We start from the raw sequence: 16,057 nt of genomic DNA, 5'->3' as shown, positions 1-16,057 counted from the left end.
CCACCTTAAACATTCACTCCCTCCACCACCAACGTACAGTGGCAGAAGTGTGTACCATATGCTGTACAAAATGCATTGCAGCAACTCACCATGGCTCTCCAAACCAATGACCTCTACCACCTAGAAAGACAAGGGCAGCAGATGCATGGGAGCACCAACACTTGCAAGGTCTCCTCCAAGCCACACACCATTCTGACTTGGAACTATACTTCCTTCACTGTCACTGAGTCAAAATCCTGGAACATCCTTCCTAACAGTACTGTGGGTGTACCTATACCACATGGACTGCATTGGTTCAAGAAGGCACCACCTTCTAAAGAGCAACTAGGGATGGGCAATAAATGCTGGTCTAGCCATCGATCCCCATGTCCCATGAAAGAATAATTTCCTTTAAATGGCTGGAATTGAGGAATTTTAATCCCTGAATCATAATCCTGGGTAATAAATACAGAATTAGACTTTTTCAGCCATTATAGACCAATTTCCCTAATTGTAAACAGATGCAACCATGAAATGTGAATCCCAAATCCAGCATGCTATTCCAGAATCCCATGTAACAAAACAGAATTTAACTCATTGAGTGACTACTGAATCAATGCCACTGACTATATTGCATCTGGTACCACATTCCTGAGTGTACAAAGAGCTGATTAGCTTGATGTCACCCATGATGCCCTGTAACTTTCAACAACGCCTGTTCCTCTTGGTGAAGGAGGTAATTGTGCAGACATTTTTTTTTTAAAGAAATACTTGACTGTGGTGCAAAGAAACAGAGTGGAGAAGAAGGTGCTGTCATCAAATCTTTAAATAAACCATGTTGTACACTCCATGAACAAAGTTTAAGAACTTTACACACAACACTATTAATGAATACAGTGTAACATCATTGTTACAATGAATCTCATAACTCCCTAGTGCTTTGGTGCCATTCTGCCCTGGCATTTTGCCAGATTTAAATCCTGGCCCATCACACCAAATACGTACCAAATGCATCACAAGGGGTGTTTCAGGAAGCAAGCAGTTGAGCTGTTTTGCCATGAACCGATGGAACACGAGATGGGGCTGGATTTGCAGAGAAGAGGGATAAGAGGCGCAAACTGATGGAGGACGCTGTCAATCCATGTAGCATGGCTAAAAATAACAATAGGTAAAACGTTGCAATTCAGATGCCGTATAGTTTTGGATCATGATAAATGGCCTCTGGCACAGTGTGTTCATGCATCATGATGAGTTTGAGGAGGAGACTGTGAGGAGTTCAAAGCAGCACTGCAGCTCAGAGGCATCTACTCCAGATAGATGTCTTCTGTTGGGCAGGTGTATTCAATGTATTCTTTGTAAAATAGCTGGAAAGCCTTCCTGTACAAGAGGGAAAGAAATATATGTAACATCAAACAGTAAGCTCAAGTCTCCTTCACTGACAACCTCAACGTTATTTTATCATACAGGGAAGGGGACTTTTGTTCAAAACCCGCGATGGCTGAGTTACTACATCTCAAATGATTTTGGGGTGAAGGAAAATAGTTTCTACAACATGTACCAACAGCTTAGACTGAAAACAATAAAGTTTGCAATAATAGACTTCATGTGGGAAGGAAGGCATAATAATCAACTTTGTACCCTGGCTGATAACCAGGCAGTGTGATTCATTCCCACAACCCCCCAAACCCCCATCTTCAAACCCATTCAAATCAGGGGGAGAGGGGGATAAGTTCTATAAACGGTGACCCAGGCAGGAAATTTGTAATGACCCCCAGTCCCGCCCCATGTCAAATTTTCTCAGCAGTATAAATTGTCGTCTTTTATACTTGTATCTCTGTGATTACTTATGTTGGCAAAGGCTGTGCATGGATCAATTTTCACAGCTAGGATTGAGAGATTTTTTTGGGGGTGGGGGGGTGGAGTTAAGGGCATCAAGGGATGTGGATAAAGGTTGGTAAGCAGAGTTGAGGGACAGGTCGGCCATGATCTCATCAACAGAGAATTGCGGAGCAGGCCTGAAGGGCTGAATGGCCTCCTGCCACTTCTATGTTCCATCTAACACAACAAACAATAAAGATGAGATAAAGCAAAAGTTCACTGGATATAAAAGTTACACACAGAAATTATCTGCCTAGGTCTCACTTAAAATTAGCTTTGCTTCATATACTGCTTTTAACACCTGATAGGTATAGGTGTAAGGATAACAAAAGGTAGGCAGGGAGGATGACCAAAAGCATGTGTTTTGAGGAGGTGGAATCATAAAACCTCAGAGTGCAGGAAGAAACCATTTGGCCCATTGTGCCTGTGCCTTTTTCAGAAACGTGTACACTTTCATTTTAAAGGCTACTATGGATATTGCTTCCACCACTGGTTCTGTTAGGTCATTCCATGTCCCAACACCCTTCTGCATAAGAAAGTTTCTCCGAAATTCCCTGCTTCTAAAGGCCTTTGATTTATGACCTGCACTGACCTGTAGAAAATAGTTCCTTTTTCCTATATCGGCCTCACTGACTGCACTGGGAATGTCAGCCTCGATTCAAGTCTCTACAGTGGGACAATGAACCTACAACTCTGACTCAGAGGCGAGAGTGCTACCATTGGAGCCAGGGCTGACACTCTGACAAAGGGAGAGCGGGTCAAGGGCAAGATGGCACGAGTTGATTGTCCAAACCGCACTCCCATTTGCACAGAGTGGCCCACAGGTAGCATGGAATCAGTGAATTTATCCTTCGTTGTTCTTTCTGCAAAGGAGACTTTGAAAGAGAGAAACACATACCCTACTGATTCTGCTATTGGCTTGGTTGAATCTTCAGAGACAAAAACATGGGAAGCAAATCGATGATCTGAAGGATGTTTGGTAATAAATCCAAAATATCTGGAAAGAGAAAAAATGCAGCAGGAAGGCAACACTGGGATTTTTCATAGAATCACAGAAGCAAACAGTACACAAAGAGACAGCAGGGCCCATCATGACTGTTCCAGCTCTTTCAAAGAGCTACCCAATTAGTCCCACTCCCCTCTCTTTCCCCAGGGTCCTGCAAATCTATCCGTTTCAAGTATTTATCCAATTCCCTTCGGAAACTTACTGTTGAATCTGCTTTCACCTCCCTTTCAGGTTGGGCATTCCAGATTGTAACAACTTGCTATGTTAAAAAAAAAAATCCTCCTTGGATTTTTTGCCAATGATTTTCAATCTGCGTCCTTTCGTAATTGACGCTCCTGCCACATTTTCTCCTTATTTACTGTTTAAAAACCCTTCATGACTAGAAACACCTCTAATAAATCTTCTATTAACCTTCTCTGCTCCAAGCAGAATAAGCCCAGTTTCATTGGTCTCTCCAGGAAACCGCAGAATCATGGAATAGTGCACCACTGCCATTGAGCTCATCAAGTCTCTTTCAATAAGCAATCCAGTTAGTCCCACTCCTTCCCCACATCCCTGCAATTCTTCTCCTTCAAGTATTTATCCAATCCCCCTTTGAAGGTTAATACTGAATCTGCTTCCACCGTTTTATCAGGTCCTAACCTCTCATTACAGAAAAACAAGAGAACTTTTCACGTCACCTCTGGTTCACCTTAAATCTGTGTCCTCTGACCCTCAGCCCTTGGAAACTTTACTTACTCGATCTAATCCTTTCATGATTTTAAATACCTTTATTTAATCTCCTCTTAGCCTTCTCTGCTCTTAGGAGAACAATCCCAGCTTCTCCAGCCTATCCACAAAACTGTAATCCCACATCCATAAGACCATAAGACATAGGAGCAGAAATTAGGCCATTCGGCCCATCGAGTCTGCCCCGCCATGCAATCATGGCTGATAAGTTTCTCAACCCCATTCTCCTGCCTTCTCCCTGTAACCTTTGATCCCCATACCAATCAAGAACCTATCTATCTCGGTCTTAAATACACTCAATGATCTAGGACGCTACACTGACGAACTCCTACAGTGATGACCTGGGACCGAGATTGTTGGCCTCCAACAACCGCAACCAGTTAGCAAAAAGTTTTTGCCAAATTCCCACTGACTTCAATTTTACTGACATTCCTAAATGCTGCACTCGATCAAATGCTGCCTTCTTGTCAAGGGCAGTCACTCTCACCTCACCTCTGGAATTCAGCTTTTATCCTTGTTTGGACTAAGGATGCAATAATATCTGGAGCCAAATGGACTCAATCTGAGCATCAGCGAGCAGGTTTTTAGTGAGTAAGATCCACTTGGTAGTGTTGTCGAAGACACCTTCCATCATTTTGCTGGTGATTGAGAGTAGACTGATGGTGCAGTAATTGGCCGGATTGGATTGGTCCTGCTTTTAGTGGACAGGACATACCTAGATAATTTTGCTAACTGCAGGGTAGATGTCAGAATTATAATTGTACTGCACCAGCTTCACCAGGGGCACAGCCAATCCTGGAACAGAAGTCTTGCGCACTACAGCAGGGTTTTCTCAGGGCCATAACTTTTGCTGTGTCCAGTGCACTCAGCCATTTCTTGACATCGCATGGAGTGAATTGAATGGTCCAAAGACTGGCACCTGTGATAGTGGGGACCTTAAGCGTACTCCAAATGGATCCTTCACTTGGCACTTTTGTTAAAGGTGGTTGCAAACACTACAACCTTGTCTTCTGCACTAATGTGTTGGGTTCCCCTATCATAAAGGATTGGGATATGCATGGAGCCTCATTCTCTCATTAATTGCTTAATTGTCAACCACCATTCATGTCTGGATGTGGCAGGACTGCTGAACTCTGGCCTGATTCATTGTTTGACCTAGTCACTTAGTTCTGTCTTTCTTATGCTGCTCTGCTGTTTAGCATGTTTATAGTACTGTAATGAAGCTTCACCAGGTTGGTACCTCATTTTTAGGTAATCCTGGTGTTGTTGCTAGCATGTTTCCCCACACCAGGATTGCTCCCCTGGTTTGATGGTAGAGTGAAGGATCTGCTAGGCTAAGAAGTTACTTAGCCTGTTGTGGAGTACAGCTCTGCTGCTGATGATGGCCCACAGCATCCCTGGGCCACTAGATCTGTTCTGAATCTCTCATTTAGCACAATTTTAGTGCCACACAATACGATGGAGGGTGTCCTCAGTGTGGGCAGGAATTAGTCCCCATAATGACTGTAGTGGTCACGCCTGCTGTGATAGACAACTGCACCTGCAAAGGTAGATTGTTAAGGGTGAGGTTAAGTGGGATTTTCACTCACGTTGGTTCACCTGCTGCAGGCCCAAACTGCCAGAAATGTCCTTTAGGACTCTGCCAACTCGGTCAGTGGTAGTGCTATCAAGTGACTATTGGTGATGGACATTGAAGTCCCTCAATAAGAGAACATTTTGTGCCCCTGCTAACCTCAGGGCCTCTTCCAAGATGGAAGAGTACTGATTCATCAGTTCAGGGAGAGCAATAGGTGGTAATCAACAGGAGGTTTCCTGGCCCATGTTTGACCTGATTCCACAAGACTTTGCGGTGTCCGGAATCAATTTTGAAGATTCCTAGGGACACTCTCTCCCATCTATTCACCACTGTGCCACCACCTCTGGTGAGTCTGACCTGTTGGTGGTATAGACCCCTGGAACCAATCCAGCAAATCTCCTCTGAAATCCCTCTAAAGCCACCATGCCCCTATTCTTTTGTCACCTCCAGACTCAACTATTCGAATGCTCCCTGGTCAGCCTCCAGGCAACCTTCCAGCTTCCAAAATCCTGAGCTATTCCAAGACCCTGCTACCTGTTTCTTAACCTGCTTCAGCTCACTAGTGCACTTCAGAGGGTGGTTAAGAGGTAAATATATTGGTGTGGGACTGGCGTCACATATAGGCCAGAGGGAGTAAATATGGCAGGTTCCCAGCACTGGCCAACACTGGTGGGGATGTTGGATTTTAATGACTATCCAATAGCCCCAGAACCACTTTCACTGATATCACCTTTCCTTCCACATTTTAAAAACTGAATGTAAGTGATCAAAGTGCCACACTACAACCTGAACTAATGTTCTACTGGATTATTAATTCTAGCCTGCTGGGTGACCATTCCAGTCACATAACCACTTTACTGCCGGACCCAATGAGTGGACAACAGATGGAGACTGAGAGGGTTTTCTGTGATGCCTTCCATGGTTGAATAGCCAGGTGGCTGTTTCCATCCCAGGCTTGCACATGAAGTCCTATGGACCTGCTGAGAATCAGTGCCTTCAGGAGATAGTCAGAGAAACCCTCTCTAGTATTTCCTTCCCCTAGCCTTTGGGAACCAGTTTAGCATACAGTCACTGTCGTTTTCCATACAGGATGACTGAAGCCAGGAACGTAGAGAAATTCACAGATGTAAAGCCACATCCCAATATCCTCTTGCAACATTATGTGATATCAAGATATCACTCCACGTGATATCAAGAAATGGCTAAAGACACTGGATACTGCAAAGGCTATGGGCCCTGACAATATTCCGGCAATAGTACTGAAGACTTGTGCTCTAGAACTTGCCGCGCCCCTAGCCAAGCTGTTCCAGTACAGCTACAACACTGGCATCTACCCGGCTACGTGGAAAATTGGCCAGCTACGTCCTGTACACAAAAAGCAGGACAAATCCAACCCAGCCAATTACAGCCCCATCAGTCTACTCTCGATCACCAGTAAAGTAATGGAAAGGGTCATCAACAGTGCTCTCAAGCAGCACTTGCTTAGCAATAGCCTGTTCACTGACACCCAGTTTGGGGTCTGCAAAGGGCACTCAGCTCCTGACCTCATTACAACCTTGATTCAAACATGGACAAAAGAGCTGAACTCCTGAGGTGAGGTGAGAGTGACTGCCCTTGACATCAAGGCTACATTTGACCGAGTGTGGCATCAAAGAGCCCTGGCAAAACTGGAGTCAGTGGGAATCAGGAGAAAATTCTCCACTGGTTGGAGTCATACCTAGCACAAAGGAAGATGGTTGTGGTTGTTGGAGGTCAGTCATCTCAGCTCCAGGACATCATTGCAGGAGTTCCTCAGGGTAGTGTCCTCGGCCCAACCATCTTCAGCTGCTTCATCAATGATCTTCTTTCCATCACAAGGTCAGAAGTGGGGATGTTCGCTGATGATCACACAATGTTCAGCGCCATTCGCAACTCCTCAGATACTGAAGCAGTCCATGTCCAAATGCAGCAAGACCTGGACAATATCCAGGCTTGGGCTGACAAGTGGCAAGTAACATTCACACTACACAAGTGCCAGGCAATGATCATCTACAACAAGAGAGAATCTAATCATTGCCCCTTGAAGTTCAATGGCATTACCATCATTGAATCCCCCACTATCAATATCCTGGAGTTACCATCCAGAAACTGAACTGCACTAGCCATATAAATACTGTGGCTACAAGAACAGGTCAGAGGCTAGGAATCCTGCGGCGAATAACTTACCTCCTGACTCCCCAAAGCCTGTTCGCCATCTGCAAGGCACAAGTCAGGAGTGTGATGGAATACTCCTCACCTGCCTGGATGAGTGCAGCTCCCATAACTCAAGAAGCACGCCACCATCCATGGACAAAGAAGCCCGCTTGATTGGCACCATATCCTCAAACATTCACTCCCACCACCACCACCAACACACAGTGGCACCAGTGTGTACCATCTACAAGATGCACTGCACAACTCACCAAGGCTCCTTAGACAGCACCTTCTAAACCCACAAGCACTGCCATCTAGAAGGACAAGGGCAGCAGATAAATGGGAACATCACCGCCTGGAAGTTCCCCTCCAAGTCACTCACCATCCTGACTTGGAAATATATTGCCATTCCTTCACTGTCGCTGGGTCAAAATCCTGGAACTCCCTTCCTAACAGCACTGTGGGAGTACCTATATGACATGGACTGCAGCGGTTCAAGGAGGCAGATCACCATCACCTTCTCAAGGGCAACTAGGGATGGGCAATAAATGCTGGTCCAACCAGCGGAGCCCAGATCCCATGAATGAATAAAAAATAATTATAGCCACTGGTGCAGCAATAACCTGCATTTATACAATGCCTTTAACACAATAAACATCTGAGGCAGGGGAGGTAATAGGGTCAAGATGACATGGTTTTCCACGAAATGGGATGCCCTTTCTTGCCCTGATGACAGCCATTCATTGTAGTTAGCTTAGTCTTATTGATATCAGTGATCTCTGGGTGTTTGATGAATATTAAACCCTCATTATAGGACTTACTTGGCGTTCTTTGGATGATACCCGCAGAATGAAACGTTCTTCAGCTGAAAGAAGTGACTGCATTTACTGGCCTGTCATAAAACAACAGACAGGAGGAGAATTCATTTTAAAAAAAGCAACATGCTATGCTTACACCATTTGTACAGTTGCAAATTTATGATTTTGTACAATAATTTTTAAATCAAATAAGAACAAACTCTTCCATGGCATTGCTCATCATCAGTCATACAATGTGCTGCTTTATAGTGACAGAAGGTTTACTTCATGTAATGTAGAACGGATTATTCTGTTGCTAAAGTGCAGCATTATTGAATCCGGTCAATTCTTCAAAACACAACATGAGGCCAATCAGAATTTAACTGCAGCAAGTAAGGGAAGTATGTAGACTGGTGAGTGTTAATAAATCTCCAGCACCAGGTTAGAAGAAACCAGGGCGATTTTTGTTTATTAACACACTATGAAATGTGACATCTGAAGTCTGGAAACATTTCTCCTGAGATTTAGGAGTTTGTTTCACCCTGTTTGGACATGATGTATTACAAGGGCCACTGATCTACACTGTTTGTATGAATAAAATGACACTATGTGGTCTATCATTGTGATATTTTCAAACTCAAGTTCCATGATTGTGCATATATTCCTGCACAATATGTGCTTGATAAATAGTGAAGGAATAGTGAAGAGTATGATTCTGCTGATATATTTAACACAGTGTTGGCTATAAAAGGAATGTTGGTTAAAAACTATAGGGATTACTGTAAAATGAATGACAGGAAAAATTCAAAACAAAATTAATGAAACATAAAGATACATTGTTTATTTGAGTAGCTTTATATCAATGTAGAGATTTTTGAATAAAATGAATGAATGTATATATACATTATAGAATCGTAGAATAGCACAGCATAGAAGAAAGCCATTCGGACCATCAAGTTTTCCTTCATTTTTTCAAAGAACAATCCAGTTATTCTCATTTCCTTGCTTGTTCCCTAGATCCCTACAATTTATCTCTTTTAAATATTTATCCAATTCCCTTTTGAAGGTTACTATTGAATCTGTATCCACCACTCTATCAGCCAATGTATTCTAAATCCTAACAACTTGTAATAAAAAGGATTTCCCTCATGTCATCTCCGTCTCTTTTGCCAATCACCTTAACCCTGTGTCCTCTAGTTAGTCACCCTTCAGCCACTGGAAACAGTTTCTCTTGATTTACCCTATCTAAACCCTTCATGATTTTAAAGGCCTCTATCAAATCTCCTTGTAACTTCTTTGCTCTAAGGAGAGTAATCCAGTTTCTCCAGCCTTTCTACGTATCTGTAATCACTAATCCCTGGAACCATTCCAGTGAATCTCATCTGCAAACTCTCCAAATGTTAACATTATTAAAAATGTTACCTTTCAATTCAAGTACTCTCAACTGCCTCTACTCTTAAATTCCCAAGTCTACATTTATGATGGAGGTTCTCTGGGGAAAGTTGTTGTAGTAACTGAAGGTAAAGCCTCTCCTGCTGTCTATTAGGAGTCACGTGGGGCAGAATTTTGCCCTTGGTCTCCAGGCTTGGCGGAGGCGGTCCAGAAGACAGCCACCGCAAGTGATCCACAGCGCACTGCAATTTCACGGCGGCGGGCCAATTAAGGGCCCAGAATGATACACATGCGGCAGCGCTGAGCGCTGCCTGTGCAGGTGGGGGGAGGAGGGTGAGCAGGCCTAGCTCGCATTGCACACATGCGTTAGAAGGAGCGCTGAATAATCTCCCTGAGACCCGGGGTTCACAGAATCTCACAGTGCAGAAGAGGCCCTTTGGCCCATCGAGTCTGCACCGACACATGAGAAACACCTGGCCTATCTACCTAACGCCATTTACCAGCACTTGGCCCCATAGCCTTGAATGTTATGACGTGCCAAGTGCTCATCCAGGTACTTTTTAAAGGATGTGAGGCAACCCGCCTCCACCACCCTCCCAGGCAGTACATTCCAGACCGTCACCACCCTCTGGGTAAAAAAGTTTTTCCGCACATCCCCCCTAAACCTCCTGCCCCTCACCTTGAACTTATGTCCCCTTGTGACTGACCCGTCAACTAAGGGGAACAGCTGCTCCCTATCCACCCTGTCTATGCCCCTCATTATCTTGTACACCTCGATCAGGCTGCCCCTCAATCTTCTCTGCTCCAACGAAAACAACCCAAGTCTATCCAACCTCTCTTCATAACTTAACTGTTTCATCCCAGGCAATATCCTGGTGGATCTCCTCTGCACCCCCTCCAGTGCAATCACATCCTTCCTATAATGCAGCGACCAGAACTGCACAGTACTCCAGCTGTGGCCTCACCAAGGTTCTATACAGCTCCAACATGACCTCCCTACTTTTGTAATCTATGCCTTGATTGATAAAGGTAAGTATCCCATATGCCTTCTTCACCATCCCACTAACATGCCCTTCCGCCTTCAGAGTTGCCTCAGGGAAATGAGGAATATATTGAAAAAATTATTAAGCAGCAGAAAAAATTAATATAACATGTCACCTCATGTGACTCTGTCACATGAGCAGGGACATGTTTTTGATTAAAAATTAAAGTTTTTATTTCATTTGTCTTTGCTTTTGGAAACCTCACCCCGCCCGTGGATGTGGTTTCCAAAAAAATGCAAAGGCCTCTTGGCCTTTTTGCCTGCCCATCAACCGTTAGATTGGAGGGGCAGTGAAAAGTTCAAGACAGTTGATAAGTTAATGGCCTTAATAGGCTTTTTAATCGTTGGCAGGCAGACTGCCGACTCTGGTGCGCAGCCGCTGACCAAAGAATTCTGCGCAATGACGTTGGGATGCTTGCCCGACATCATCGCGCGTCATATTTCACGCTCGGTTGGGTCGGGCACGTGCCCACCCGCCAAGCTAAAAATTCTGGCCATGATGTCCTTAGAGGCTTGACCAATGAGCCCTAAGCGCAGGCAATCCGGGGGTTGGGGTGGGGGCGGGGGAGGGGGGTGGTGGCGGTCCGTCGAGTCATTACAGTTGTCATGCAAATTATACTTTGCTATCACTGATGATGCTGCAGTGCCACCAGTGATGGGAGGCAAGTACAATATGACCATTTACACAGACTTTCCAATATAAACTTGGCATAGGAATTTGTATTGAATATATAAAATAAGCACAGAATGAATGACTGTCAAAAAGGAACTGATTAATATTGCACATAGTAATAAGGCTTTCTCAGTCACACTTTGCTGGTAACATCCCCATATTGGGTAACAACATAAGCTCTGACATGCTATAAGCAACACCATAGGAGATATGCTAATAGAAGTTGTAGGGTACAACGTTTTCTAATTAGTTGATCTTACGTGGCAATAAGCGGGGAGAGTCAAGACCAAGCCTAGCCTTCAGGTGAAGTTGGGATTGAGAATCATTGAATGGTTACCGCAGGGAAGGAAGCCATTCAGCCTGTCTCATCTCTGCCTGCTCTCTGCAATAGCAAATCAATTCCCCCACCCTTTCCCTGTAGCCCTGTAAAAAATTCTCTCTTCAGGTGCTTATCCAACTCCCTTTGAAAGCTATTGTTGAATCTGTATCTACTACACTCAGCACATTCTAGATTCTAACTAGTTACTGCGTAAAGCCTTTTTCCTCATGTCATCACTGGAGGGAAATATTGAACCTGGGTATGCAGATGTAATTCAATGCCTCCACTGGGAGAACTGTGCAATTTTATCATAACAAGGTCGTTTCCATTATAAATGTGGAAATAGGAATTTCTAATGGAAAACGTTGACAGGGGAGTGCATGTAAATGTGAGAATTTTCTGTGCTGTGAACTTTCGTGGATCCAAGGGAAATTAATGCAATCATTACAGGCAAATTATAAATTACCTTCTCATAGACTCCACGCCCATCAAGTTGTACAGCTATTTTAATTCCTCGCATGCTGATCTCTAGTACACAGCTAGAAGGAGGGTTGAACTGGACAGTCAATCTTCTCGTTGTTGCAATCTGTTAAGAAGAAAGCAACAATTGTTCAGACTTCACAAAGATAGAAGTTGAGATGTCAATCTTAAAAGAGCAATTTAATCCAATATCTGTACCCTTAATTTTCCCCCCTTACTTAGATGCACATGAAGCCTAGCCAATATCTATCACCCCAACCAACATCATTAAAACACATGACCTGATCATTTTTTTTGCATTTTGGGGAGCATGCTGTGCATGAATTGGCTGAAAATTGTTTCCAATGGTGGCTACATTTCAAAAGTGCTTCATTGGCTGTAAAGCGCTTCGGAAAGTCATGAGATTGTGAAAGGTACTGTGTAAACGCAAATTCAATCTTTCTTGCTGTCAGCACATTTGATCTTGTCCTTGCTGAGTATTAACTCTACCATGTTCCCATTCAAGTGTCTATTTTTTAAAGGAGTTTAATGTGCTGTATTCAACCACCCTTTCAGCCACCCAGACCTGCAACCTCTACCATCTAGAAGGACAAGGGCATCAGATGCATGGGAACACCACCACCTACAAGTTTCTCTCCAAATCACACATCATCCTGACTTGGAACTATATAACTGTTCCTTCACTTACACTGGTTTAAAATCTTGGAATTCCATCCCTAACAGCACTGTGTGTGTTTCTACAACATATGGCCTGCAGTAGTTCAAGAAGGCAGCTCACCACCACCTTCTTGAGGGCAATTAGAGATGAGCAATAAATGCTGGCCTAGTCAGAGACGCCTACATTCGATGAACAAATATATATTAAAAAAATCTCACTGCAGCTATGGGCTCAAAGAAGTAATTCCAAGCATCTTTCATTAAACTCGCATGTCATGATCCTGAATGTGAACTGTCTGGCTTTCCTGACAAGAAGTATATAGAATCATGGAATCCTACAGCACAGGAGGCCATTCGGGCCATTGTGCCTGTGGCAGCTCTGTGAAAGAGTTATTTAATTGTTCCCAGTCCCCTGCAAATAGTCCTGCAAATTTCTCCTTTTCAAGTATATATCTAATTTCCTTTTGAAAGGTGCTGTTGAATCTACTTCCATCCTCTTTCCAGGCAGTGCATCCTAGATTATAGTAATATGTATTGCTCCTATTGTCCTCTTCTGTCAGGCTGAACTCTTCATCTACAGCAACAACTTGCATTTATATAGCACCTTTAAAGCAGTGAAATGTCCCAAGGTTCTTCACAGGAAAGCAATGAGACAAAGATTTGACACCAAGCTACATAAGGAGATAAGAATGTAAGTAGGAGGAGCAGGGGTAGGCCATAGAGCCCCTCAAGCCTGCTGTGCCATTCAATGTGATCATGGCCTCAAGTCGCTTTCCCTCTCGCGTCCCATACCCCTAGATTCCCTGAGAAACCTGTTTATCTGTCTATCCCAGCCTTAAATATATTCAACAATGGAGCATCCAAAACCCTCTGGTAGAGAATTACAAAGATTAACAAATATTTTAATGAGAAAATTTCTCCTCATTTCAGTACTAAATGATTGATCCCTTATCCTGAGCCTGCCCGAGTTGTAGATTCCCCAGCCAGGAAGCAACCTCTCAGTGTCCACACTGTCAAATCCCTTCAGAATCTTGAATGTTTCAATGAGATCACCTCTCATTCTTCTAACCTCTAGAGAACATATATCCAATTTACTCAGCCCCTCTTCATAGTTAACCCAGGAACCAATCTAGTAAACCTTTGCTGTGCCGCCTGCACTACAAGTTAACCTTTCCTTAAATATGGTAACCAAACTGCACACGGTACTCCAGGTGTGGTCTCACCAAAGCCCTGTACAATTGTAGCAAGACTTCCTTATTCTTGCACTACAATGTCATTGCAAGAAAGGCCAACATGCCATGTGCCTTCCTAATTGCTTGCCATATCTGCAAGCTAACTTTCTGCATTCCTTGTACGAGTGCACCCAAGCCCCTCTGAACACCAACATTTACAAGTTCCATGTGTTTTAAAAAATATTCTGCTTTTCCATTCTTACCACCACCGTCGATAACCTCACCTTACCCCACTTTATACTCCACCTGCCACCTTGTTGCCCACTACCTTAATTTGTCTATATCTCTTTGCAGCATCTCTGTGTCCATCACACAGCTTACGTCCCCACCTAGCTTTGTATCATCAGCAAACTCTCTGCCATTACTATACATTGTAAATAGCTGAGGCTCTAGCACTACTCCACTAGTCACAGCCTGCTAACTTGAAAATGCCCCATTTATCTTTCTCTTTGCTTCTCATCTCTTAACCAATCCTCTATCCATGCTAATATAGTATCTCCAACTCTATAAGCCTGTAACCTTTTATGTTGCATTTAATTTAATGTATTTTGAAAATCAAAGTATACCAGAACTGCGTAGATAAAAGCAAAACACTGCAGATGCTGGAAATATGAAATAAAAACAGAAAATGCTGGAAAAACTCAGCAGATTTGACAGCATCTGTGGAGAGAGAAACAGAGTTAACGTTTTGAGTCCACATGACTCTTCTTCAGAGCTGAAGAAGAGTCATACGGACTCGAAACATTAACTCTGTTTCTCGCTCCACAGATGCTGTCAAATCTGCTGAGTTTTTCCAGCCTTTTCTGTTTTTATTTTATACTAGAACTACTGTTTCCCCTTTATCTGCCTTATCAGTTACATCCGCAAAAACTCTCGTAAATATGTCAAAAATGATTTGTCTTTCATAAAACCATTGACTTTATCTGATTATGCTATGATTTTCTAAGTGCAGTGGTAAGACTTCCTTAATAACAGATTCCAGTATTTTCCTGATGACTGATATCAGGCTAACTGGCCTCTAGTTCCCTGTTTTCTCTCCCCCTCCTTCCTTGAATAGCAGCATTACATTTGCTAACTTCCAATCTACTGGGACTGTTCTGGAATCTGGGGAATTTTGGAAAATCATTAGTGCATCCACTATCTCTGCAGCTACCTCTTTTAGAACTGTAGAACATAGGCTAACAGGTCCAGGGGATTTGGGGGTTTATCCAATATCTTTTCCCTGTAGCAGAGATACCAGACAAATGACCAAAAGCTTGATCAATGAGGTAGGTTTTTAGGAGCATATTAAAGGAGGATAAGAGAGGTAAAGAGGTGGAAAGGTTAAGGGAGAGAATTCTAGAGATTAGGGTATATTTGGCCGAAGGCCCAGCCACCAATGGTAGGGTGAAGCATATTGGAGATGCACAAGAGGCCAGAATTGAAAGAATACAGAAGGTTATAAGGCTGGAGAAGGTTACATAGATAAGGAGTGAAACATTTCTTGATACAATATTGTTTCAAGGCAGACATTTGGATGCATGACTTAAATCTCAATTTGAGACAAGAGCTTGGTTTCCCACCACTGTCTGTATGAGGTGAATTTCTACTGTGTTACCTCCGGGATGAAAGTAGTTTCATTTTAATTTTCGGGATACAGGATTTATCGGTTTATTTTCTCTTTACCTTCTGCATGGCTGCACACAGTACATCATTCCCTTTATGGTACGGCACTTGGACTGAACCCAGGAACTTCAGGTGAAACATGTCTATCCAGTCGTTCTTTTCTGCTACTGCTGCTGAGAGAGAAAGAAAAAAGACATAGCTGTAAAATCAATTTATTTATTTGAAAGTATGTTGTAAAAAAAAGCTCTACCATTGCTTGACTTTGTGACTGGAAACATATTACAAAAGGGTTGAAATTATTTCTGGTGTTGTACGGATAGCAAACACTTGACACACTGGAATCAAGCATCTATCCATGCTTTCTTAACCTGGGTGTTAAGCCTCGGTTGTATCAAAGTAGCACTAAGAGCAATTTGACAGGAGTGTGTTAGAAAACCACTAGTTATATTTTTAGCCTTCATATATTTTTCATAAAACCATGATTTTTCACTACAGGATTGAGACTGAATGCTTTAAATTG

At 43.2% G+C, this 16,057-nt stretch overlaps 1 protein-coding gene across 4 annotated transcripts in view; it reads right to left on the bottom strand.

Moving 5' to 3' along the window:
* Positions 1-788: 788 nt before the first annotated feature.
* Positions 789-16,057, bottom strand: part of mapk8ip1b (mitogen-activated protein kinase 8 interacting protein 1b) — a 184,428-nt gene continuing 169,159 nt past the window's right edge. For 2 of the 4 annotated variants that reach the window (XM_078549407.1, XM_078549411.1), the window contains 5 exons: positions 15,598-15,710; positions 12,030-12,149; positions 8,162-8,232; positions 2,756-2,854; positions 789-1,356 (listed from right to left, as the gene is read on the bottom strand). In XM_078549407.1, coding sequence (XP_078405533.1) covers positions 1,284-1,356; positions 2,756-2,854; positions 8,162-8,232; positions 12,030-12,149; positions 15,598-15,710 — 476 coding nt within the window. In that variant the 3' untranslated portion in view covers positions 789-1,283. The remainder of the gene's footprint in view (positions 1,357-2,755; positions 2,855-8,161; positions 8,233-12,029; positions 12,150-15,597; positions 15,711-16,057) is intronic. The other 2 variants (XM_078549408.1, XM_078549409.1) reach the window with 1 other exon arrangement.

This window comes from Cetorhinus maximus, chromosome 9, assembly GCF_964194155.1.
Source record: "Cetorhinus maximus chromosome 9, sCetMax3.hap1.1, whole genome shotgun sequence".
Taxonomy (NCBI): domain Eukaryota; kingdom Metazoa; phylum Chordata; class Chondrichthyes; order Lamniformes; family Cetorhinidae; genus Cetorhinus; species Cetorhinus maximus.
This window is presented reverse-complemented; position numbering and strand designations above follow the sequence as displayed.